This window comes from Cornus florida, unplaced genomic scaffold (genome assembly GCF_030987335.1).
Source record: "Cornus florida cultivar Cherokee Brave unplaced genomic scaffold, ASM3098733v1 CherokeeBrave_3.0.0_Hap2_Chr02, whole genome shotgun sequence".
In the NCBI taxonomy this organism is placed as follows: Eukaryota; Viridiplantae; Streptophyta; class Magnoliopsida; order Cornales; family Cornaceae; genus Cornus; species Cornus florida.
Window position 1 is genome coordinate 29,178,622 of NW_026775572.1, and position 19,368 is coordinate 29,197,989.

At 35.6% G+C, this 19,368-nt stretch overlaps 2 protein-coding genes across 3 annotated transcripts; both read left to right on the forward strand.

The window, feature by feature from the left end:
- Positions 1-1,306: 1,306 nt before the first annotated feature.
- On the forward strand, positions 1,307-7,087 carry LOC132294504 (probable L-cysteine desulfhydrase, chloroplastic). The gene is made up of 2 exons (XM_059792387.1): positions 1,307-2,902; positions 6,492-7,087. The coding sequence occupies exon 1, from the start codon at positions 1,497-1,499 to the stop codon at positions 2,895-2,897; it is 1,401 nt and encodes a 466-aa protein (XP_059648370.1). The 5' UTR covers positions 1,307-1,496; the 3' UTR covers positions 2,898-2,902; positions 6,492-7,087.
- A 3,217-nt stretch (positions 7,088-10,304) lies between these two features.
- On the forward strand, positions 10,305-17,352 carry LOC132294505 (uncharacterized). 2 transcript variants are annotated; one of them, XM_059792388.1, is made up of 4 exons: positions 10,305-10,515; positions 11,409-11,758; positions 11,838-13,814; positions 17,101-17,352. In XM_059792388.1, the coding sequence occupies exons 2-3, from the start codon at positions 11,412-11,414 to the stop codon at positions 13,807-13,809; spliced, it is 2,319 nt and encodes a 772-aa protein (XP_059648371.1). In that variant the 5' UTR covers positions 10,305-10,515; positions 11,409-11,411; the 3' UTR covers positions 13,810-13,814; positions 17,101-17,352. The 2 variants fall into 2 exon arrangements, with proteins under 2 accessions (XP_059648371.1, XP_059648373.1); XM_059792390.1 differs by having other exon boundaries at positions 17,120-17,352.
- Positions 17,353-19,368: the final 2,016 nt, after the last annotated feature.

Genomic DNA, 19,368 nt, shown 5'->3' on the forward strand with positions numbered 1-19,368 from the left:
CAAGTGGTCCAACTATCTTGGGAAGTTACATCAAAACATAAAAATTAAGAAGAAGAAAAAAATGATTGAGAGGAAAAAGAAATACATAGGGAGTAGTTTAGAGATTCCAACCCACAAAAGGGCTTGTTTTGTTTTTTAAAAAAATTAATAGTTTTTAAGAAATTTGAAAGTGAAAAGTGATTCTAACCGAACTCATTTTAAAATTATTTTTTGTTTTGTTGTTGACTAATGGTCTCATAATTTGAGGACCTTCTCCGGTTCTTTTAAGTTATAAGCCTAGGAGTCTCCTCCTCCACCATGTGAGTTTGTAACATTCTTTCCAATCCAAAGTAAGAGAAAACCTCCTAACTAGGGCTACAAATAAATTGGATTTCGGCTGGATGAATTATAATTTATATTTAATTTGTTTAATTAACGAATTATCATATTCAAATCACTAATATATTATAATATTAAATCTTTCAATTCATACTTTAATTATTATGTCTCAAATTCAAATTCAGAACAAAATTCAATCCATTGACTTATCTAGTTAGAAGATTAGGTGAAGTAGAGAGTTATTAACATATAAAATGATGTCATTATATAACTATGCAACTGCAACCTAATGAATCTAATGGGACATAATTAATATAAATAAATTAAATAACAAAATATATATATATGTGTGTGCGTGTGTAATTCACTATCGAATTGAATTACCTTTAATTCATATTCGGTTTGTTAAGGTAATGAGTTATCGAATTCGAATCATTAGTGAGTTATCGAATTTCTTATTCAATTCATAATTAAATCGGATTCGAATCAAAGTCTTATTCATTGACTAATTTAAGTGTAACATTCTCTCCTATTTGAACATGACGCCCTAATAGTAATCCAACCACCCTGGTTTATTCTCATATATCTTATAATGGTAAAAATTTAATCTGTTAAATAGTATTACCTACTCATTTCTATAAACTTCAAAATTTCTTTAATTTGATGGTGTTTACCTACTCATTTCTATTTAGTCAAAATTTTCCCTAAACCTTTGATCATGGCAAGGCCATTGTAATTTTTGTTACTACTTCTTATTTATACAACATTCGACTTCCAACAAAAAAAAATTCCCTAAACCTCTCTCACACATGAGAACCAAACATTCTAAATTTGTAACTGATATATGCACGCGGCCACATACAATTACATTTTCCTATACAGTTGACCCTAAAGTCTAAACATAACCTACTCACGCCCGTTTCACGTGACTGATTCTGTCTCATTCATTCATTCATTCATATATATGTTGCAGAGCTTAACTTGATTATTCGGTTAATTCGTCATCAAAACACACTACTCCTCTCTCTCTATATATCTATATCTATATATATATATATATATATATATATATTTGTACATTACAACTCTGGGTCTCCTTAACTTCCCTAAATCCAACCATGGGACCCTAAATTGACGTTTTTTTTTTTAATCTGGCACTCTGTCTCTCTCCTCCATCCATGGCCTCCCACCAACACAACCACTCAGACCTCAACAAAAACGGCACCACCACCACCACCACCACCACCACCGCCATCGCCGTCACTAACAATACCCTAAACCACTCCCCCAACAAAAACAAAAAGCCAAAGCTCTCTCTCATCTCCGACGCCGAGCTCCGATCCGAATTCGCCCACCACGACCCCGCCATCGCCCGGATCAACAACGGCAGCTTCGGCTCCTGCCCGGCCTCCATCATCGCCGCTCAACAGCTATGGCAGCTTCGGTATCTCCGACAACCCGACGACTTCTACTTCAACCAACTCCAGCCCTCCATCCTCAAAACCCGAACCCTAATCAAAGACCTCGTCAACGCCGACCACGTTGACGAGATCTCCATCGTCGACAACGCCACCACCGCCGCCGCCATCGTCCTCCAGCAGACGGGCCGGGCCTTCACCGAGGGCAGGTTCCAGAAGGGCGACGCCGCCGTGATGCTCCACTACGCCTACGGCGCCGTCAAGAAGTCTGTCCAGGCCTATGTATCACGCGCCGGCGGTCAGGTAATCGAAGTTCAATTACCATTTCCTGTTAATTCCAAGACTGAAATAGTCAACGAGTTTCGGAAAGCCCTAGAAAGGGGCAAATCGAACGGTCGTAGGGTTAGGTTAGCGGTGATCGATCACATCACATCGATGCCGAGTGTTGTGATTCCGGTCAAGGAATTGGTTAAGATCTGTAGAGACGAGGGTGTTGACCAAATCTTTGTCGACGCAGCACACGCAATTGGGTGTATTGATGTTGATATGAAGGAAATTGGGGCTGATTTTTACACTAGTAATCTGCATAAATGGTTTTTCTGTCCACCCTCCGTTGCATTTTTGTACTGTCGGAAAACCGAAAGCTCATCGGATTTGCATCATCCGGTGGTATCACATGAATATGGAAATGGATTGGCAATTGAGAGTGCGTGGATTGGGACGAGGGACTATAGTTCGCAGCTTGTGGTGCCGGAGGTTATGGAGTTTGTGAATAGGTTTGAAGGTGGGATTGAGGGGATAAGAAAGAGAAACCATGATAAGGTTGTTGAAATGGGAGAAATGTTGGTTAAAGCTTGGGGGACAAATCTTGGGTCTCCACCGGAGATGTGTTCGAGTATGGTTATGCTTGGGTTGCCGGCATGTTTGGGGATTTTGAGTGATTCCGATGGTTTGAAGTTGAGGACCCATTTGAGGGATTGCTTTGGTGTTGAAGTTCCAATATATTATAGAGCACCGAAAGATGGGGAGGTTAATCCGATAACAGGGTATGCACGGATATCTCATCAAGTTTATAATAAGGTTGATGATTATTATAAGTTAAGGGATGCTGTTAACAAACTCGTTAACAATGGAACTACCTGTGCATCTCTCTCAAATTGAAAAAGGTACGGAATTTTCATTCATGGAAGTGGTCTGCAAGCTAATTATCCTGTAATAATACATTTTTGCACTGCTTGTATGCTTTCAACTTATTGTTAATACAATTTTAAAGTTTAGCTTTTAGTATAACTTTCACTTGTAATAACAACCACCTCATTGACAAGCTTAACTACCATCCATTTCTGAGAGGTTTGGTGAGATCTTAGTAATTCTTTGAACTCTGCTTGTGCTCAAACTTTTTATTTTTTATTTTTTATTTTTATCACCTATTGTGTTCAAGACCTTGTTTCAATCAATTTGGGACTGTACCCTCCTCCAAACCTTACGCCAGTAGTTCCTAATATGCCTTTTAGACACTGATTATGAGATATATTTTATGAAAATGTCACTACACTGTTGCTGAGAGAAAATAATATACTGTGCAAACTGACAGATCAGGGTAGACTGGACAGGTGGAGAGCTAGATTTTTTAAGGTGATTGCTGACAATTTACAAACCCATTCGCCACTTGTCTTTTATATGGAAATCCATGGGACTCTCAATCTGGTCACAAGCACCACTACGATGATGAACTGTGTGTCACATCTTATCTCGCTTCATGACACTCTGCAAGGAATAATTTCCCACTTTCCACTTCACATGCGACTCAAATATCCATAATGTCCTCCACTTATATCAATCTCCAAATTGATGCATACAATGCTTAGATCTTGAACTTTAGCAGGTGATCAAAATAAGATCTCTTTATACAATACTCACTATTAGGAAGATATATCTCTCACACACCCTCAAGTCTCAACTGGTTTGGTATCTCCAGTACTAGGTGCCAGTGCCATATCTCCACCATACATAGCTCAAGTATGCGATCTTTACACAGGTGCTTCTCTCTAAAAAGGATTATTCATTGCTTCTGTTTGCAATGTAAAAAAATTGTCTGGTGCATGCATGTTGATGTGTATTACATATGTATGGGTGGTAAGAAGGGACCAAAGAGCTCCTCAAGCTCATTGAATGGCTCGGAGTGACCTTTGAGTTATGTCACGAGCCACCTTGAATGTTAAGGGTTTGTGTGATTCACTGAATAAATTTAAGATTCATTGAGGTGTGTTTCCTTGAGAGAGAGAGAGACTGTGTGACATTTAAGACACATGGATGTTCTCTTATGACATGGCAATGTTTACACTCGGTTCTAACGTTTACCTCAGGCACCCTTGTCAACATGATATGACTTCAATATGGGTATAGTATATGGGTCCAAACAAGTATTAGCATGTCAAAACACGCGAGGGTGAAAGAAAAATAATAAATTTTCACCTACTGCCTACTGGATCTCTTCAAATTAGGGTTTTCAATTGTGGAACTATTGCCATGTCGTAGGAGTTTGATGATACTAAACTTGTATCAAAAAATTGATAGAAGCAGTATTTGATAGGAGCAAGAAGATGAGGATGAATGAGATGCTGCACCTGCTGTCGCTCTTAAACGAGTTTCTGTTTTGGACGCACTCAGCTTTGTTTGTGTCTAGAGAAAAAGGAGTCTATGTAATATGATAAATCCTTCTAAATTTTGATAGTCCACATTTGCACTCCAACCTATTTCCTACTTTTACACGAACACTCAATCTCATAATGTCACAAACCTCAACTGTCCTAGTTCTGATCAAATTGACCTATTCCTTGAAATATGTCTCGAGGCTACTAATGCAATTTTTTGGATCGCGAAAGATAATCATAAGGAATGTATGGTTCATAATAGTTAGGTTCATCGTATCTGGTTCCGATATTACAGTTTCTTAGGTTATGGTGTCATAATCTCTTGGGAAATTTACTACCAAGTCCTACTTTTCTCATAGAAAAATAAGTCCTAAATTTTTTCTTTGGACCAGTAAGTCCTATTTTTTTTTTTTTTTCATTTAAGTTGTAAATCACTAAAATTTCCATTTTGTACCCTTACTAAATTAGATATACTCTTACTAAATTAGATATAAAATTTAGAGCCAATCTTTCATATTTACCCTTACAAATTAGACATAAAATTTTACTTATAAATAAAAAATAAAAAAAGACATAAAATTTGAATAAAAAAATTACATTTTATTGATTTAATTTTTTTTTTTATAGAATAATTAATTTTTTTGGTACTAAAATCGTGTAATATACACAAGAATTTTTTAATTGAATTTAAGTTAAATTTATTATTATTATTATTATTTATTTTATTTTTTTGATAATCGTGGTTGTCCGGGCTAGCTTGCGCGCACCTCAACTAATCCCACGAGAAGTAACTATTATTTAAACTCATAATGCAATATTATTAAGTAACTAAAACTTAAGGAGTATATATAAATAGATTATATATTAATTATTGAATAAATTTATAATTAAAAAATAAAATTCCTGGGCATAATTTCAAAATTTTACTTCAGGATATAAATGGAAGATTTAGTTATGTATGACTTAAATGGAAAAAAAAATCTCAAAAGTAAGACTTATTTGTCCTAAAGAAAATATTTAGGACTTATTTGTCTTTCAATGTGAAAAGTAGGACTTGGTGGTAATTTTCCCTAATTTCTTTCAAAGTACATAGGCTCTCGGGCTCTTTTTGGAATTTGAGAAGGCACATCAGATTACAATTCTGCGAATCTTAAATAAGCTTTAAAATGGATTTGTTTATCTTTTTCAGGATTCTACTTTCTGGCAACTAGGGTGTAAAAGTTGGCTTCATTTCCCTTAATTTGTGAAAATTGTTTAATTTCTAGTGAACTCCTTATGATCTCAATTAAAGCAACCTTATTTATCAGCATTAGCTTCTTCTCTCGCTTTTTTTTTTTTTTTCAAAACAAATTTAATTGTCAATTCATTCCTTACTCGTACTTTGTAAGCTGTGCCTGTTACATCATTTATTTAATTGTGGCTTTTGTGTATAATTTTCTGTTCATAAAACAATATGATTTGGTAGCGTTTCTATACCCAGTTACTATGTTAGGCTACAAGAATTCTGGTCTAATAATACTTAAATTCTGGTCCAGTAATGCTATTATTAAAGAATAAATTGTCAATTAAATTGTGTGATGAGAACACAATGAATAGAAATCTGTCTTAATTATGATTGTACGAGATAGCAATTGTGTGTGAATGTATTTTCCATGTGTGTGCATGCAAGCGTGTGAGCATGTTTTGTGTGTGTGTGTGTGAGAGAGAGAGAGGGAGAGAGAGAGAGAGAGAGGTTTTAATAGCTCCACTTTTCTTCTTGTTTTTTATCCACTTTGATGCATTTAACATAAATATGTATTGAAACTTCTACTGTTCATCCAATGTAGTAACAGAGTAGAAAATATCATGAGGAGGTGGATAGGTTGTTTGCTTTAAAAGTACTGTATTCATGCATAGAATGTCGGGCAAGGAGGAACCTTCCCAGTTCATGTGGTAGCTTTGACGATTCAATTAGAGGATCATTTGTCATTTTAGTTTTTACAGTTTGTGGTATTGTGCATTCTTGATGACAGTTGAAACATATGTACTAAGTTGTGCATTTGACTTTGAGTGAGTTGATTTTGACCAAATAGTTCTATCTTTGTTTGATGTTCAATGACAGATTGTAAGAGGCTTCTGATAAATAACTCCCAAGCTTCTCAGCTTAGGTTGCATGCTTCGGTTCTCATAATATTGGGAATGCGGGATGCCTGAAGTGGTGGAAAAATCAATTGCAGGTTGAAGCATGTCTAAGAGCTTGAAAAGGTGTCTTCTTAGCTTCGAAGATACAAATTCCTCGTGGAGATCTTTTAATATGTCCTTGGGTTTCTGTTCAAGCTCTTTCTTTAATTTATCAGATATAATTTCACTTGATCCACCATCAAGTGAAGTAAAACTTATATGTTCAAGTTTTGGCTATTGAACTAGGCATGGACATGATGTTTGTTGTTCACATTAAGAAGTTTCATCTTGTGCAAGGTAGCATTTGTACAAATTTATGGTTGCTTGCTTATTTGATTTGGTTGAGAATTGCATGATTATAGCTTAGAAAACATTCAATACTTCCCTAAATGAGCTACAAAAAGTTGTAAATGCATTTTGTTATTTTAGGGACCTTGAGAAGATCTGAATCGAGGGCTTTTGTAGTACTCTAGGATGATTTGTAGTTGTCCAACTCTTGCATTATAAAGGTATGTGTGTATATATTTATATGTGGAATCGGATCTTCTGTAGTACAAATTCTGGTGTTGTAATATGCTTTACACGGACAACATATTAAACTGAGTCAGCAACATAATTATTTCAAGGCTTGAGTAATATTGCTGCAACCTCAATTTAATATGTTGCATTAGTGACCAGTGACGGAGCCAGGATTTCAAGTGAGGAGGGCACGCTGTCAAAAAAAAAAAAAATAATCCGGAGTAAATATATATATATATATATATATATATATATATATATATAACAACTATAAAATTTAAAAGACAAAGAAGAAAAAAATTATTAAAATATAAAAGGAAAGAAAAATGAGAGAATTTTAAAAGGACATAGTTGAAAAGTTTCAATTGAGGAAGAAAAATTTGACTTTTTCTACTAAGGAAATTTTAAGAATGCGAAGAATAAAAGAGAAAATAAAGAAAAAATAAAAATATAATTTTAGAAACTAAAAATTTGAGGGGGGCACTGTATAAATTTTTTCATATATATGGAATTTTTTTAAAAAATTACCACATATATTATAGGTTGTTAACCAACTCAAGAGGGGCACGTGCCCCACCTAGGCCTTCATTGGCTCCGTCCCTGTTGGTGACCGCAACGATCACCATTTTTTGTAGTTGTGTTTGCAGTTTCAAAATAATAGTGTTCCGACCTCCACCCAACATATTCAATTGAGGTGCAACACCATTATTTTGGACCTGAAATTAATGTTTTGCACGTGTACAACACACTATGGCACCAAAAAGTGTACAGGTCCATTTATATTGCATATGTTGTACTTTCCAGTTTCAAGTGTTTCCGGTGGACATGGAAATGTCTTCTGGTGAAGATCCAGGAGGGGAACCTACACTATGTGGGTACACCAGTTGTGCTGTTCTTGACTTCTCTTTAGGTTGACTTTTCACAAATCTGAAAAATCTTTCTCAATCCTTGTAAAGTTCATGACTCTCATCACGAGAGGGCTCTCTCTCGATAGCAATACTCTTTTGCAAATCGAGATTTTGTGTTGCGCACATGCAAAACACACTATAGCCTCAAAAAAGATATTCCAATGTATGTTGTACTTTCCAGTTTCAAGTGTTTCCGGTGAATATGAATGTGTCTTCTGGTGAAGATCCACAGGTGGAACCTACACTGTGGGTACCCAGTGGCGGTCATGGTGTCTCATTGGGCTGTTCTTGACTTCTGTTTCAGGTTGTTTTGTTGCTTCATTAATTTTCAAAGTACAGGTAGTCTTATACTTGTCTTTCTTTCTGTGTAATCATGTAAATATTTCTCTTGAAATGAATTTTGTTGGTTCTCTGTAAATAACATATTTGATTCAAGTCGATTAAAACTGTCAATTTATACAGGTATAAGATCTACTATATTAAGATTCACATGAATGGATGGTTGTGTATGATTTGTGGATGAAAGGAAAATGTGTACTTTTGGCTATATGCATAAAAGGGGCAATGATCATTCTATTTTTCAACATGCCTGAAACTGTGTTGGACTCATGGTATGGTGAATTGGTCTAAATTATTTCTTCTAGTGAATGGTGGAGACACTATTATGAATTCATGTCCCTCACTTTTCGTTTTCCCACTAATTGATGGGTCCAAAAATGGAGACCATCGACAATGATATATGACAGCTAATTATTGTAGACAATACTATTTAATTGGAAGGCGTGACATGTATGTAGTAAGCCAAAGTTAGGTCATTCAGGGTGTCTCATTCTGCGCACTACACAAGTACCTAGAGTGTATACACCCTTCCATGGAATTGCACATCATATACAAATATTGACATAAAAAAATTGATTTAGGCAAGTTATAAATTTAAGAGCTTGATATTTAATAACATTTATTATATTTTAATTTATAGAGGGGATTACTGTAATTTAAAATTTGTATAATTTAATATAGTATTTAACATAAAACTTTTATAATGGTTCATTTGTCTTTTCTTATTTTTTTCCCCTATTTTTGAACGGATGAAAATTTGTAAAGGAGGAAAGATGAATCCTCCATCTTATTTTCTTTTCTTTCCTTGTACCATCTCTATTCCTTCATATAGAGATGAGTCCTTCATACTAAACACAACATGAAGTTTGATAATAAGTCATCATATTTTAATATAATATTATCACTTGTTTTTAAAATATTTGGACGGAGCCAGGATTTTCAAGTCAGGGTTGTGCAAAATATATATATATATATATATATATATATATATATATATATATATATATAACACAATAAATATAAAATACAAAAGAAGAAGAAAATTATTTAAATATGCATGTTAAAAAGAAGAATTTTAAGAAGTAGAAATAGAAAAAAGAAAAAGAAAAAAAAAAAGAGAGAACTTTAAAAAGTAAAAAGTTAAGAGGTTCAATTGAAGGAAAATTTAACTTTTTTTAAAAAAATAAAATTTAAGGAATTTGAAGAGTAAAAAGAGAAAATAAGAAGATAATTTTAAAAACTACAAAATTTAGGGAGACAAGCATAAATTTTTTCATATATATAAATAAAAAATAAAAAAAAATTTGCCACATATGTTATAGAGAGCTGCTAGGCCAGGGGCACGGCCTGGGCCTTCATTGGCTCTGTTGCCTTAACAAGAAACCTATTTTTTTTTAGTTATTTTTCACTTTGTAGAAAGCTTGTTTGCTATGTTACATTTAGAATGAGAATTTTTTTTTTCAAACTTCTGATCAAGTTTTTTAAAAAAAAAACAAAAGAAAATAAAAAGAAGAAGGTTCATGGTTAGGTCATACACGTAAGCCTAATTCAGTTATACTAATAATAGTGCTCCAATTATTGTGTATAATTTTTGACGCCACAAAAAAAATCTTTATTATGTGCGCCATTGAGTTGTCTTTTCAATTAACAACATATTTTTGTAATGTTTATTTGTTTAATATTTAAATATAAAAATATTTTTTTAATAATTTTATTATTATATAATTATTTTATAAATTATTATATAATTATTTTATAAATTATTATTATGAAAATATTTAATAAATTAAATTTTATTATGTTATTGTTTCTTAAAGAATTAAAAGTTTGAAATTAAAAAATTAATTTATAATTTTGTGGCAAATTAGGTTTTTAATCAAGTCTTATTATTGTGTTATACAACTTAAGACGTTATGTCAACTCTTATCAGGAACCCTAGGTACGCAAGATCATTGGCGGTGGATAGCAGCTATATAACCAACATGTTACATCGTCTATTTCCATAAGAGGGTATACGTATCACACTAGTGTTTCTCGTGCGATTTTGTGACTCTTTCTCTCTCCTCTTTGTCTCTCTACTCGTGTTTGGATGCATCACGTATGCAAGACAGCACAAAGTCGGACAACACCACCACCTTCCTATCTCATTCGCGAAATTGCCGACACAAATTCAAACCCAATTGATTTCTCCTCTCAAAGGTAAGACCTTCAATCGTTTTACACTTCTAGGGTTTCCAAGATTCTAGGGTTTCCAAGATTCTGTATCAATGAAATTTGGGTTCTACTTAATCAATCTTTTCTTTTGTTCTTCAATTTTTTAGGGCTTGAAGGAGAAACTTCTTTGACTCGTTTACTGTTGTTCATTGCAATATTCATGTGCCCATTACCTGTTTGATGATGAGCTCTATCGAAACATGCATATATATATAGTATATGTATTGGGTATTGAATGTGTTGCATTATGTAGGACTTTCAATTCAGTGTTCTGGGTTTGGACATTGTGGCTTATAGGCGTATAGACGACTATAAATTGAGGGTTTTGAGTTTGGATATCATGGTTTTTTGTTGGGGGCTAAGGTTTATAGTATATAGCTATATGCTACTCCAATGATGATTGTCATTTACAAACAGTTGCTAAATGTCATAACTTAATGGCTTCGTATATTTTGTATGATTTGAAAAATTATAACTGTGTATGTAATGTACTCCCTTAGAAAAAGGCCCCTCTCAAGACGCTGAGGAATCAAATCAATCTTCATAGTAGTTCAACCGACTGGGATCAGTCTGATGACCAGAAGCTTCCGAGTAAATTAGCTTGTTGTTTGCCATTGACATAGGATATTTCTCATTAGGTGGGTTGCCTTACGGGGGTATTGAATGAGTTTGCATTCTGAAAGGGTTTTGAGTTTGGATATCATGGTTTTTTGTTGCAGATGTGGGCTTAGGTTTATATTATAGGGTTTTGAGTTTGTGATTTATAAGTGGCACACCTCACAAACAGTTGCTAAATTTCACAACCTTTTTTTATATATTTATTTTGTATGATTTGAAAAGTTATATTTTGTATTTATATGTTTTAATAAATGAGTCAGGTAATGGCTGGGAAGAAAGTTATAGTTATATGTCAGTCTGGGGGCGAATTCGAGACTGATAATGAAGGGACGTTGTTATATAGAGGTGGAGATGCGCATGCAATGGAAATTGATGACCAAATGAAGTTTAACGATTTCAAGTCGGAGGTGGCAGAGATGTTCAACTGGAGTCTTAGTACCATGTCTATCAAATATTTCCTCCCTGGAAATAAGAAGACACTCATTACAGTCTCCAATGACAAGGACCTTAAGCGCATGATAAAATTCCATGGTGACTCTAGCACCACAGATATATATGTTATGATGGAAGAAGTCGTTGCCCCTGATGTCTCAGACATGCCTGCTAGTAGGTAGTTCTCTCGCTATCTAACGAGATATTTAATTGTTGTTTTTTAGGGACGAAACATTTGGGAACATTTGATCTTGCAGGTCGAGCAGGACAACCTTGTCAGAAGCAGACGTTCCAATTGATGCTTCTCTAAGTGTCATAGACGATGTTGTGGATGACCCAACCCAGCCCGGTCTGCTGCTTGATGCCTCTTTTGATGTTGTAGTTGATACCAGCGATGCTGATGCCCATGTTGATATACCCATTGAAATGCCTCCAGTTCTTACTTATATTGGTTCCCACGACGAGAAGCATATAAAAGCTGCACAGCAATGGCAGAATAATATCACAGGCGTGGGCCAACGGTTCAATAGTGTTCATGAATTTCGTGAGGCTTTGCGTAAATATGCCATTGCACATCAGTTTGCATTTAGGTATAAGAAGAACGATAGTCATCGAGTAACTGTTAAATGCAAAGCAGAAGGTTGTCCATGGAGAATTCATGCATCAAGGTTGTCGACCACTCAATTAATTTGTATTAAGAAAATGAATGGAACGCATACATGTGAAGGGGCTGCTGTAACGACTGGGTATCAGGCAACAAGAAGTTGGGTGGCAAGTATCATCAAGGAGAAGTTGAAAGTTTTTCCAAATTACAAGCCAAAGGATATTGTCAATGATATCAAACAGGAATATGGAATTCAATTAAACTACTTTCAGGCATGGCGTGGGAAAGAGATAGCTAAAGAGCAGCTTCAGGGTTCATATAAAGAGGCATACAGTCAGTTACCCTTTTTCTGTGAGAAGATAATGGAGACAAATCCTGGTAGTCACGCTACTTTCACAACCAAAGAAGACTCGAGTTTTCATCGCCTCTTTGTATCATTCCATGCCTCATTGTATGGCTTCCAACAAGGTTGTCGACCACTTCTTTTCCTTGATAGCATACCCTTGAAATCAAAGTACCAAGGCACATTGTTGGCTGCAACAGCTGCTGATGGGGATGATGGTGTTTTTCCTGTTGCCTTTGCTGTAGTAGACGCAGAAACTGATGATAATTGGCGTTGGTTTTTGCAACAATTGAAATCAGCATTCCCAACACTTCATGGTATAACAATTGTGGCAGATAGAGAGAAGGGACTAAAGGAGTCAATTGCTGACATATTTCAGAATGATGGTATATTCCATGGCTACTGCATACGATATCTTTCGGAGCAACTTATTAGAGATTTGAAGGGGCAGTTTTCTCATGAGGTGAAGCGTTTCATGGTTGAGGATTTTTATGCTGCTGCTTATGCTTCTAAGCCTGAAAGCTTCCAAAGGTGTGTTGAAAGCATTAAAGGTATTTCATTGGAAGCTTACAATTGGGTTATGCAAAGTGAGCCCGTGCAATGGGCAAATGCATTCTTCCAGGGTGCGAGATATAACCATATGACATCAAACTTTGGAGAGCTTTTCTACAGCTGGGCATCAGATGCACACGAATTACCAATAACTCAGATGGTCGATGCGATAAGGTGTAAAATTATGGAGTTAATTTATACTCGACGGGCAGATTCTAACCAATGGTTGACTAGACTTACTCCATCTATGGAGGAAAAACTAGAAAAAGAAAGCATTGAGGTTCGTTCCCTTCAAGTGTTACTCTCAGCTGGGCAGAGATTTGAGGTTCGTAGTGACACGGTTGTTGAAGTTGTTGATCTTGATCACTCTGCCTGTAGTTGTAAGGAGTGGCAGCTTACTGGTTTGCCATGCTGCCATACACTTGCTGTGCTTGGTTGTCTTGGGCGCGATCCATATGATTACTGTTCTAGATACTTAACAACTGATAGCTACAGATTGACATATTCGGAGTCAGTACATCCAATTCCAAGTGTAGATAGGCCCTTGCAAAAGGATTCTTCTCAGGTTGCAATAACCGTAACACCTCCTCCAACTCGTCGTCCGCCAGGAAGGCCTACAACTAAGCGATATGGATCGCAAGAGGTAGTCAAACGTCAGCTTCAATGCAGTCGATGCAAGGGTACTGGGCACAACAAGTCAACCTGCAAAGAGTTTTTACTGGAGTGCTAGATCATGTAAGTATTTTTTTTATGATATTCTTTAAACTATAAAAGCTTTTTGCATGTAACTATTTTAGGTTCGTGAAATTTAAATTAACTTGCAATTTATTGATAGGTTCTACCTAGAATCTTCTCTGGCGCTATTGATTAGTGTTACTTGGATATGTATTACATGCATTACCCATGTTCATTTGTAGATATGACTTGCTCGCATGTGTTACTGTTTGTATGAGTAATATGCATATATTTTTGCTGCCTATTGATCTCCAGCCCTTAGCTTGAGTAGTTACCCACTTACCCATGGCACGGCTCAAGTCTTGATTTGGATTGGGGTGTGTATGTCACTGGCAATTCTGTCTTAGCTGCACGATTATCCATTCTCTTTTGCTTGAGTGTTTACTACTGACGTTTAACAAAATTTTAAAAATTGATATCTTTTTGCCTAATGAATGGATGGGAAACACTTTGATACTTGAATGTGTATATATACATTTGATGTATATATGTCCATCTTTTGCGATGTAATAGTTCCTGTATTCTTAATTTTCCTGTGTCATACCCACTTAGTTTCTTGTAAGTATTATACTAACACTCGTAGTAATTGTGGTATTACTGACTCTATCCTTTCATCAATTAATATTTCTATATTCCATCTTCTTTGCCTGTGCTCGTTGCGATTAGTGTAGGAATCTTTGTCCCCGCATCTAGGTGTTGATGAGGTTCACTCGGGCGTCTTTTGTGAGAGCCCCTCATTATTCCTGCTTAAACAAGCTTAAGATAGTTCCCAAGTCTTCCTAATTTTTTGGGCGAAATGCCAGAAAAAAAAGGCCCTTGAACTACCACACATTATCAATTAGCCCTCTTGAACTTTTCATAAAATCCGTATGCTATAAAATATTTGCAAATAACATCATCCTGTTACTTGACTGTTAGTTGCACGATAAATTTACACAATTGCCCTTTTAAAAGAAAGAAAAAAAATGATTAATTTTGAAATTACAGAATTTTCCAAAATTAAGTTAAGCCCCTAGGTTGTACCATTGAAAATCCTGACCTGTTTCTCCTATTTGGGTCACAATTCCCAAAGATGGTACTCCCCCGTCCCATAATAAGTGTCCACTTTTCCATATTTAGTTGTCCCAAAATAATTGTCCCAATTCAAAAGTCAATCTATTATATTTTACAACATTTCCAATTTACCCTTCTTTCATTGAATTTCTAAAAACAAAATATCATCACATCACTGTGGACACACCATGGGTAGATTTGGTAATTTATTCTATACCAGTACAATAAAAAAATATTAAAAACCACATCTTAAAAAGTTAGGTTCCCAAAAAGGGACACATAAAAAAATGGGACGGAGGCAGTATCATTTTATTTGTTTTTATTCAAAGGTAATAATTTTGATAATTTGGTCCATAGAAAAGGACATTTAGGTTACAGTATGACAAAGTTGTGAGCATATGAGGTGCACAACTATTTTTCATCCATTTTTTAACAGAAAGAAGATGACGGGTTATTTTTCAAGGTCTTACAAAACTACAAGGGTTATTTAGCAAAATGATAATCCATAGGGGGTTATTTGCAAATGCGAGAAATTTCAAGTAGTCTTTTTGCATTTTGCCCCCTTCATTTTCATAAGATTAAATTCCCTTTACCCATTTTTTTTTGTCGCATTCTCATGACTTGAGCGGGAAACCTTCTAATATTTACTCAAATATTGTCAAGATTCATGGTTTATAAGGATCTGACTGTCAACTACCTAAAACAACCCTCCCTCAGCTGTGTAAGAATAAAGCACGAGGTCCGACTGCGGCTGTGTCAATTTTATAATATATTTGTACATGTATGTTTACAGAAATATATATACACACCCACTATATATGTTAGTAAAAATAAATTGTAATTGTGAAATCAGAACAGAATGTACAGCTTTTGTAGCAAAAAGGATTTCTAAGTGTGAAATCTGAACAGAATGCACAGCTTTGGTAGTTGCAAGTTTGTGTTTCATGTGAGGATCTCTGCATGTATGTGCATGCGCTTAATATTAAAGAAATTTTCATGGGGAAAGTTTATGGTTTGGTCACTTGGTAGCAAATAATGGGATTATTGATCAATGGAGGGGCTAGCTTTTCTGTCAGGTTTTGGGACTTTGGATAATGTTGTAGGAAGGGGTTTGTCGACTCCTCATAGGGGTAAGGATATGGTTGAAACCAGGAGAGAAATTTTGGGATGCTTAATGGTGGTTGTGTGCTTGTGTGTGTATATTACTGGTGAGCGTGAGGACATGTTTTTAGTGGAAGAATTTCTGATTTTCCTCTTCAAAGATGTCGAGGAGGTGTGCATTGATAAGTTGTGGTTGAGGCAGTGGGATGAAGCGGAATCCTACCTTTGTTGGGGGTTCCCAGATTAGGAGCTTGAGGCAGTTGTGGTTTCAATTAAAAAAATATCTTGCTAAGATTATCAGGCAGTGGGATGCAGTGAAATCCTTATCTATTCACGAGCTTTAAGATATACAAGTATTGAATTGGGACAGCTGCTTCCACTAAGCCTCCTCATCTTGTAGTGCACTTCTCTTCCAACCTCTTTTGCATTTTCACCCCCCTTTTTTTTCTCTTCCAAACTGGGAAATCCCTTTGCATGTGGCCTTACTTTGATAAATAACCTTGACTGAAATGACATCTGGAAGATCTAAAGTCTTTTTGTTTAAAAATAGAAGTTATTTGTTTGTCATAAATTGTCTTTAATGGTTTGGAAAACCAAAAGTTGGATGGCAACTTCACATTGTGGAAAACTGAACTGGAATACTGGTTCACCCTTGTCCTAGTGACTTTGGGTTGTAATTCCCAAGCCCTAGGTTAAGGTTTCAAGACTGGTAGACAGAGAAGTAAAAAAAACTGAACTGCAATTACAGTATGCAGTATACACTACTGTACCAAGGTCAGTTCTATAACACATTTTATTCCTGGACATTATAATTAGATTAAAGATAATGTAATGGTTGATCTAGGAAAATTCATCCTCTCTTGGAGTAGGTTTGGTGAAACCAGTAAGTTCCATGTGCATGTGGACACATATTCATTGTTTTAATTTTCTAATTTTTTTCCCGGATGAAGTGGATGTTTTATTTAGTATATTTATTCAATTTGGATCCTTACTCGTTCTGAAGAAACGCATGGTGCTTAAAAATTTTGGTACTTCGTCTTTGGCTTACTAGCTTTGTCTAGATTTGTTTTAGACCTGTTAATAGTATCTGCTTATGCGGATTGGACTCATTCCTCTGGTATTTTCTTAACAGGTTTACATCAATGGTGCAGGGCCATGAAAATGTGCATCTAACAACTGCTGAGAAGGGTCTGAAAGCTATACCAAAAACAGCATTTCAGTGTTGATAATAACTAGTCATGGTATGACAATGTACTTGGTAGAAGTTTTTTCTATAATTTATTCTTCTTTTGATTTGTGTTTTTAACTTTAATTTCTTTCTAGTTGAGAGAAATGAGAAATTTATTTATCTTTTGATAATTAATACAAGAATAAGTTTCTCATCTGAGTTTTCTGTCATCCATCTTTTACTGATTTGGATATTGCGCTTGGACTTTGCTCCCCCCCCCCCCCCCCCCCCCCCTGCCAAAAAAAAAAAAAAAGGAGAGAGAAGCTTATTGAGGATGGTGATGGGTGAGACTGAGGCTCTACCATCCATCAATTGTGTGTGTAAACAGGACATTCCAATGTGTGCTCTTCTGGCAATGCTTATTTACCCTACTATTTGTTTTAGGGGACTGATGTGCGTGCTAGGGTCTAAAGTTGCCCGCAGTATGGTATGACCCAACAGTAATTGCATCATTGAAATAATCTTGAGACCTAAATATAAAGACAAGATATGAATCCCGACATGTGGTGTTTAAAATACAGAATTATTGAATGAATGAGAAAAATGTGTAACAATTGAATGAATGTGTGCTCTTCTGGTAATACTTATTTACCCTCTATTTGTTTTAGCCTTTTAGGGGGATGATGTGCATGCTATAGTTGGATTGTGTAGTTTAGTATCGCAAGTTGGATGGTAGTGAGGTTTTAAGTGGTGGCTCCTACTTTTAACACCGAAATGGTCTTACCAGAGACATGGACCTATCCCTAAGAACTGCTGTGGAGTTATTCCAGTGGTGTGGGTTGTCACTTGTCTCCATGGCCTTGCGCTTCGAGGGATTTAAACCGTCATCTCACCTCCAAAGGCAGTGGGGATACAGCAAATGGCAAAACCTTGCTAGGGAAAAAGTCAGAGGAGACAACAAAGAGGGTAAGGGTGTGCTTGATTCATATTTCTGTTTTTTGAGAATTGAAAATTTAAAAACTGTACAAAAAAATATGCTTGGTTCAATTTATGAAAACTCAACTCTAAACGAAGGTTTTTTAGGTTTCTGAAAACTTTTTACAGAAAACTGAAGTTTCCGATTCACGTTGGTGATTGAAACTTAACATTCATATATGTGTGATGATAAAAAAATAAAAAAATAAAAAAATAAAAAATAAAAACTAGAAAGGTGACCCAGTTTTATGAGGTATCTGTTTGAAGAAAGCTGGAAGGCAAACAAATATTCAAAAGTTTAGGTGACCTAGTAAGAATTCTGGAGAGAGATGATGTTGTATGGCTTTGGGTTGGCTGCCAATAATAATTTAATGATTGCTTAGTTTTTTTTTTTTTTTTAATTATTTGACGTAAATGTGAGAATACATTTCTACGTTTGTTGGGACCGTTATGTGCCTTTGAACTCACCCAATTGAGAAGTACGTTTTAAAAGTTGGGTAGTACAAGTACCTCATAGTACAAATCAAACTAATATTTGTACTGGTAGAATGTGTACTACCACACACACACACACTCTCTCTCTATTACTTTTATAAATCTCCATGCTTCACGAGGATGTTCTGTACTAAAGCCAGTAAGCCATAATTGAGGTAGGATTAGGGTTAGGGTTTGGAATCTGAAGGAAGAAATTCAAAGTTCATGCCGCAGACGATGTATTGGAATTTTAAGGGTAATATTAGATGGAAGAGGGTAGACGGGGACGAGGCAGAGCATGAGATGACCAGTTTACACATCTTTTGTGTTGTTGCTCTTCCCATGCACTGCCTCTTCCCTGGCTATCCTCTCTCTCTCACACACACACACACACACACACACACCCATTTGTCTATCTATGTGTCTTTTGTTTTTTTTTCTTTTCTGTCTAATACTGTTTTAATTTGAAATCATGAAAGATGGGTTATCCTTAATGTCATGATAAATCATGTCTCTGTCTCCTCTACTTTTTACATTCATAATATATGCACAAGCCTAAGCACCGTTAGATCTATGGACTCCACTGTGGGACCCAGAAGATCAAAGGACCGTGCTTGCCCGAGTCCTCGGTCATTGGATGATGCAAACTTCACATGAAGTGTGTGCATTATATTATGGGTGAGGAATGGCAATCGCAACTAATTTTATGTATTTGTAGTTAATGACATTGCAGCAGTTAGATGAGTCGTCCGGGAGCTGAGGCCGTTGGACTGAGTTTACACT

What these genes read in the sequence shown, in the direction of transcription:
- LOC132294504 (XM_059792387.1), top strand. Translation starts at nt 1,497, where the DNA reads ATGGCCTCCCACCAACACAACCACTCAGACCTCAACAAAAACGGCACC.
- LOC132294505 (XM_059792388.1), top strand. Translation starts at nt 11,412, where the DNA reads ATGGCTGGGAAGAAAGTTATAGTTATATGTCAGTCTGGGGGCGAATTC. An exon ending in TCAGACATGCCTGCTAGTAG is followed by an intron (nt 11,759 to 11,837) that starts GTAGTTCTCTCG and finishes TTGATCTTGCAG; the next exon opens with GTCGAGCAGGACAACCTTGT.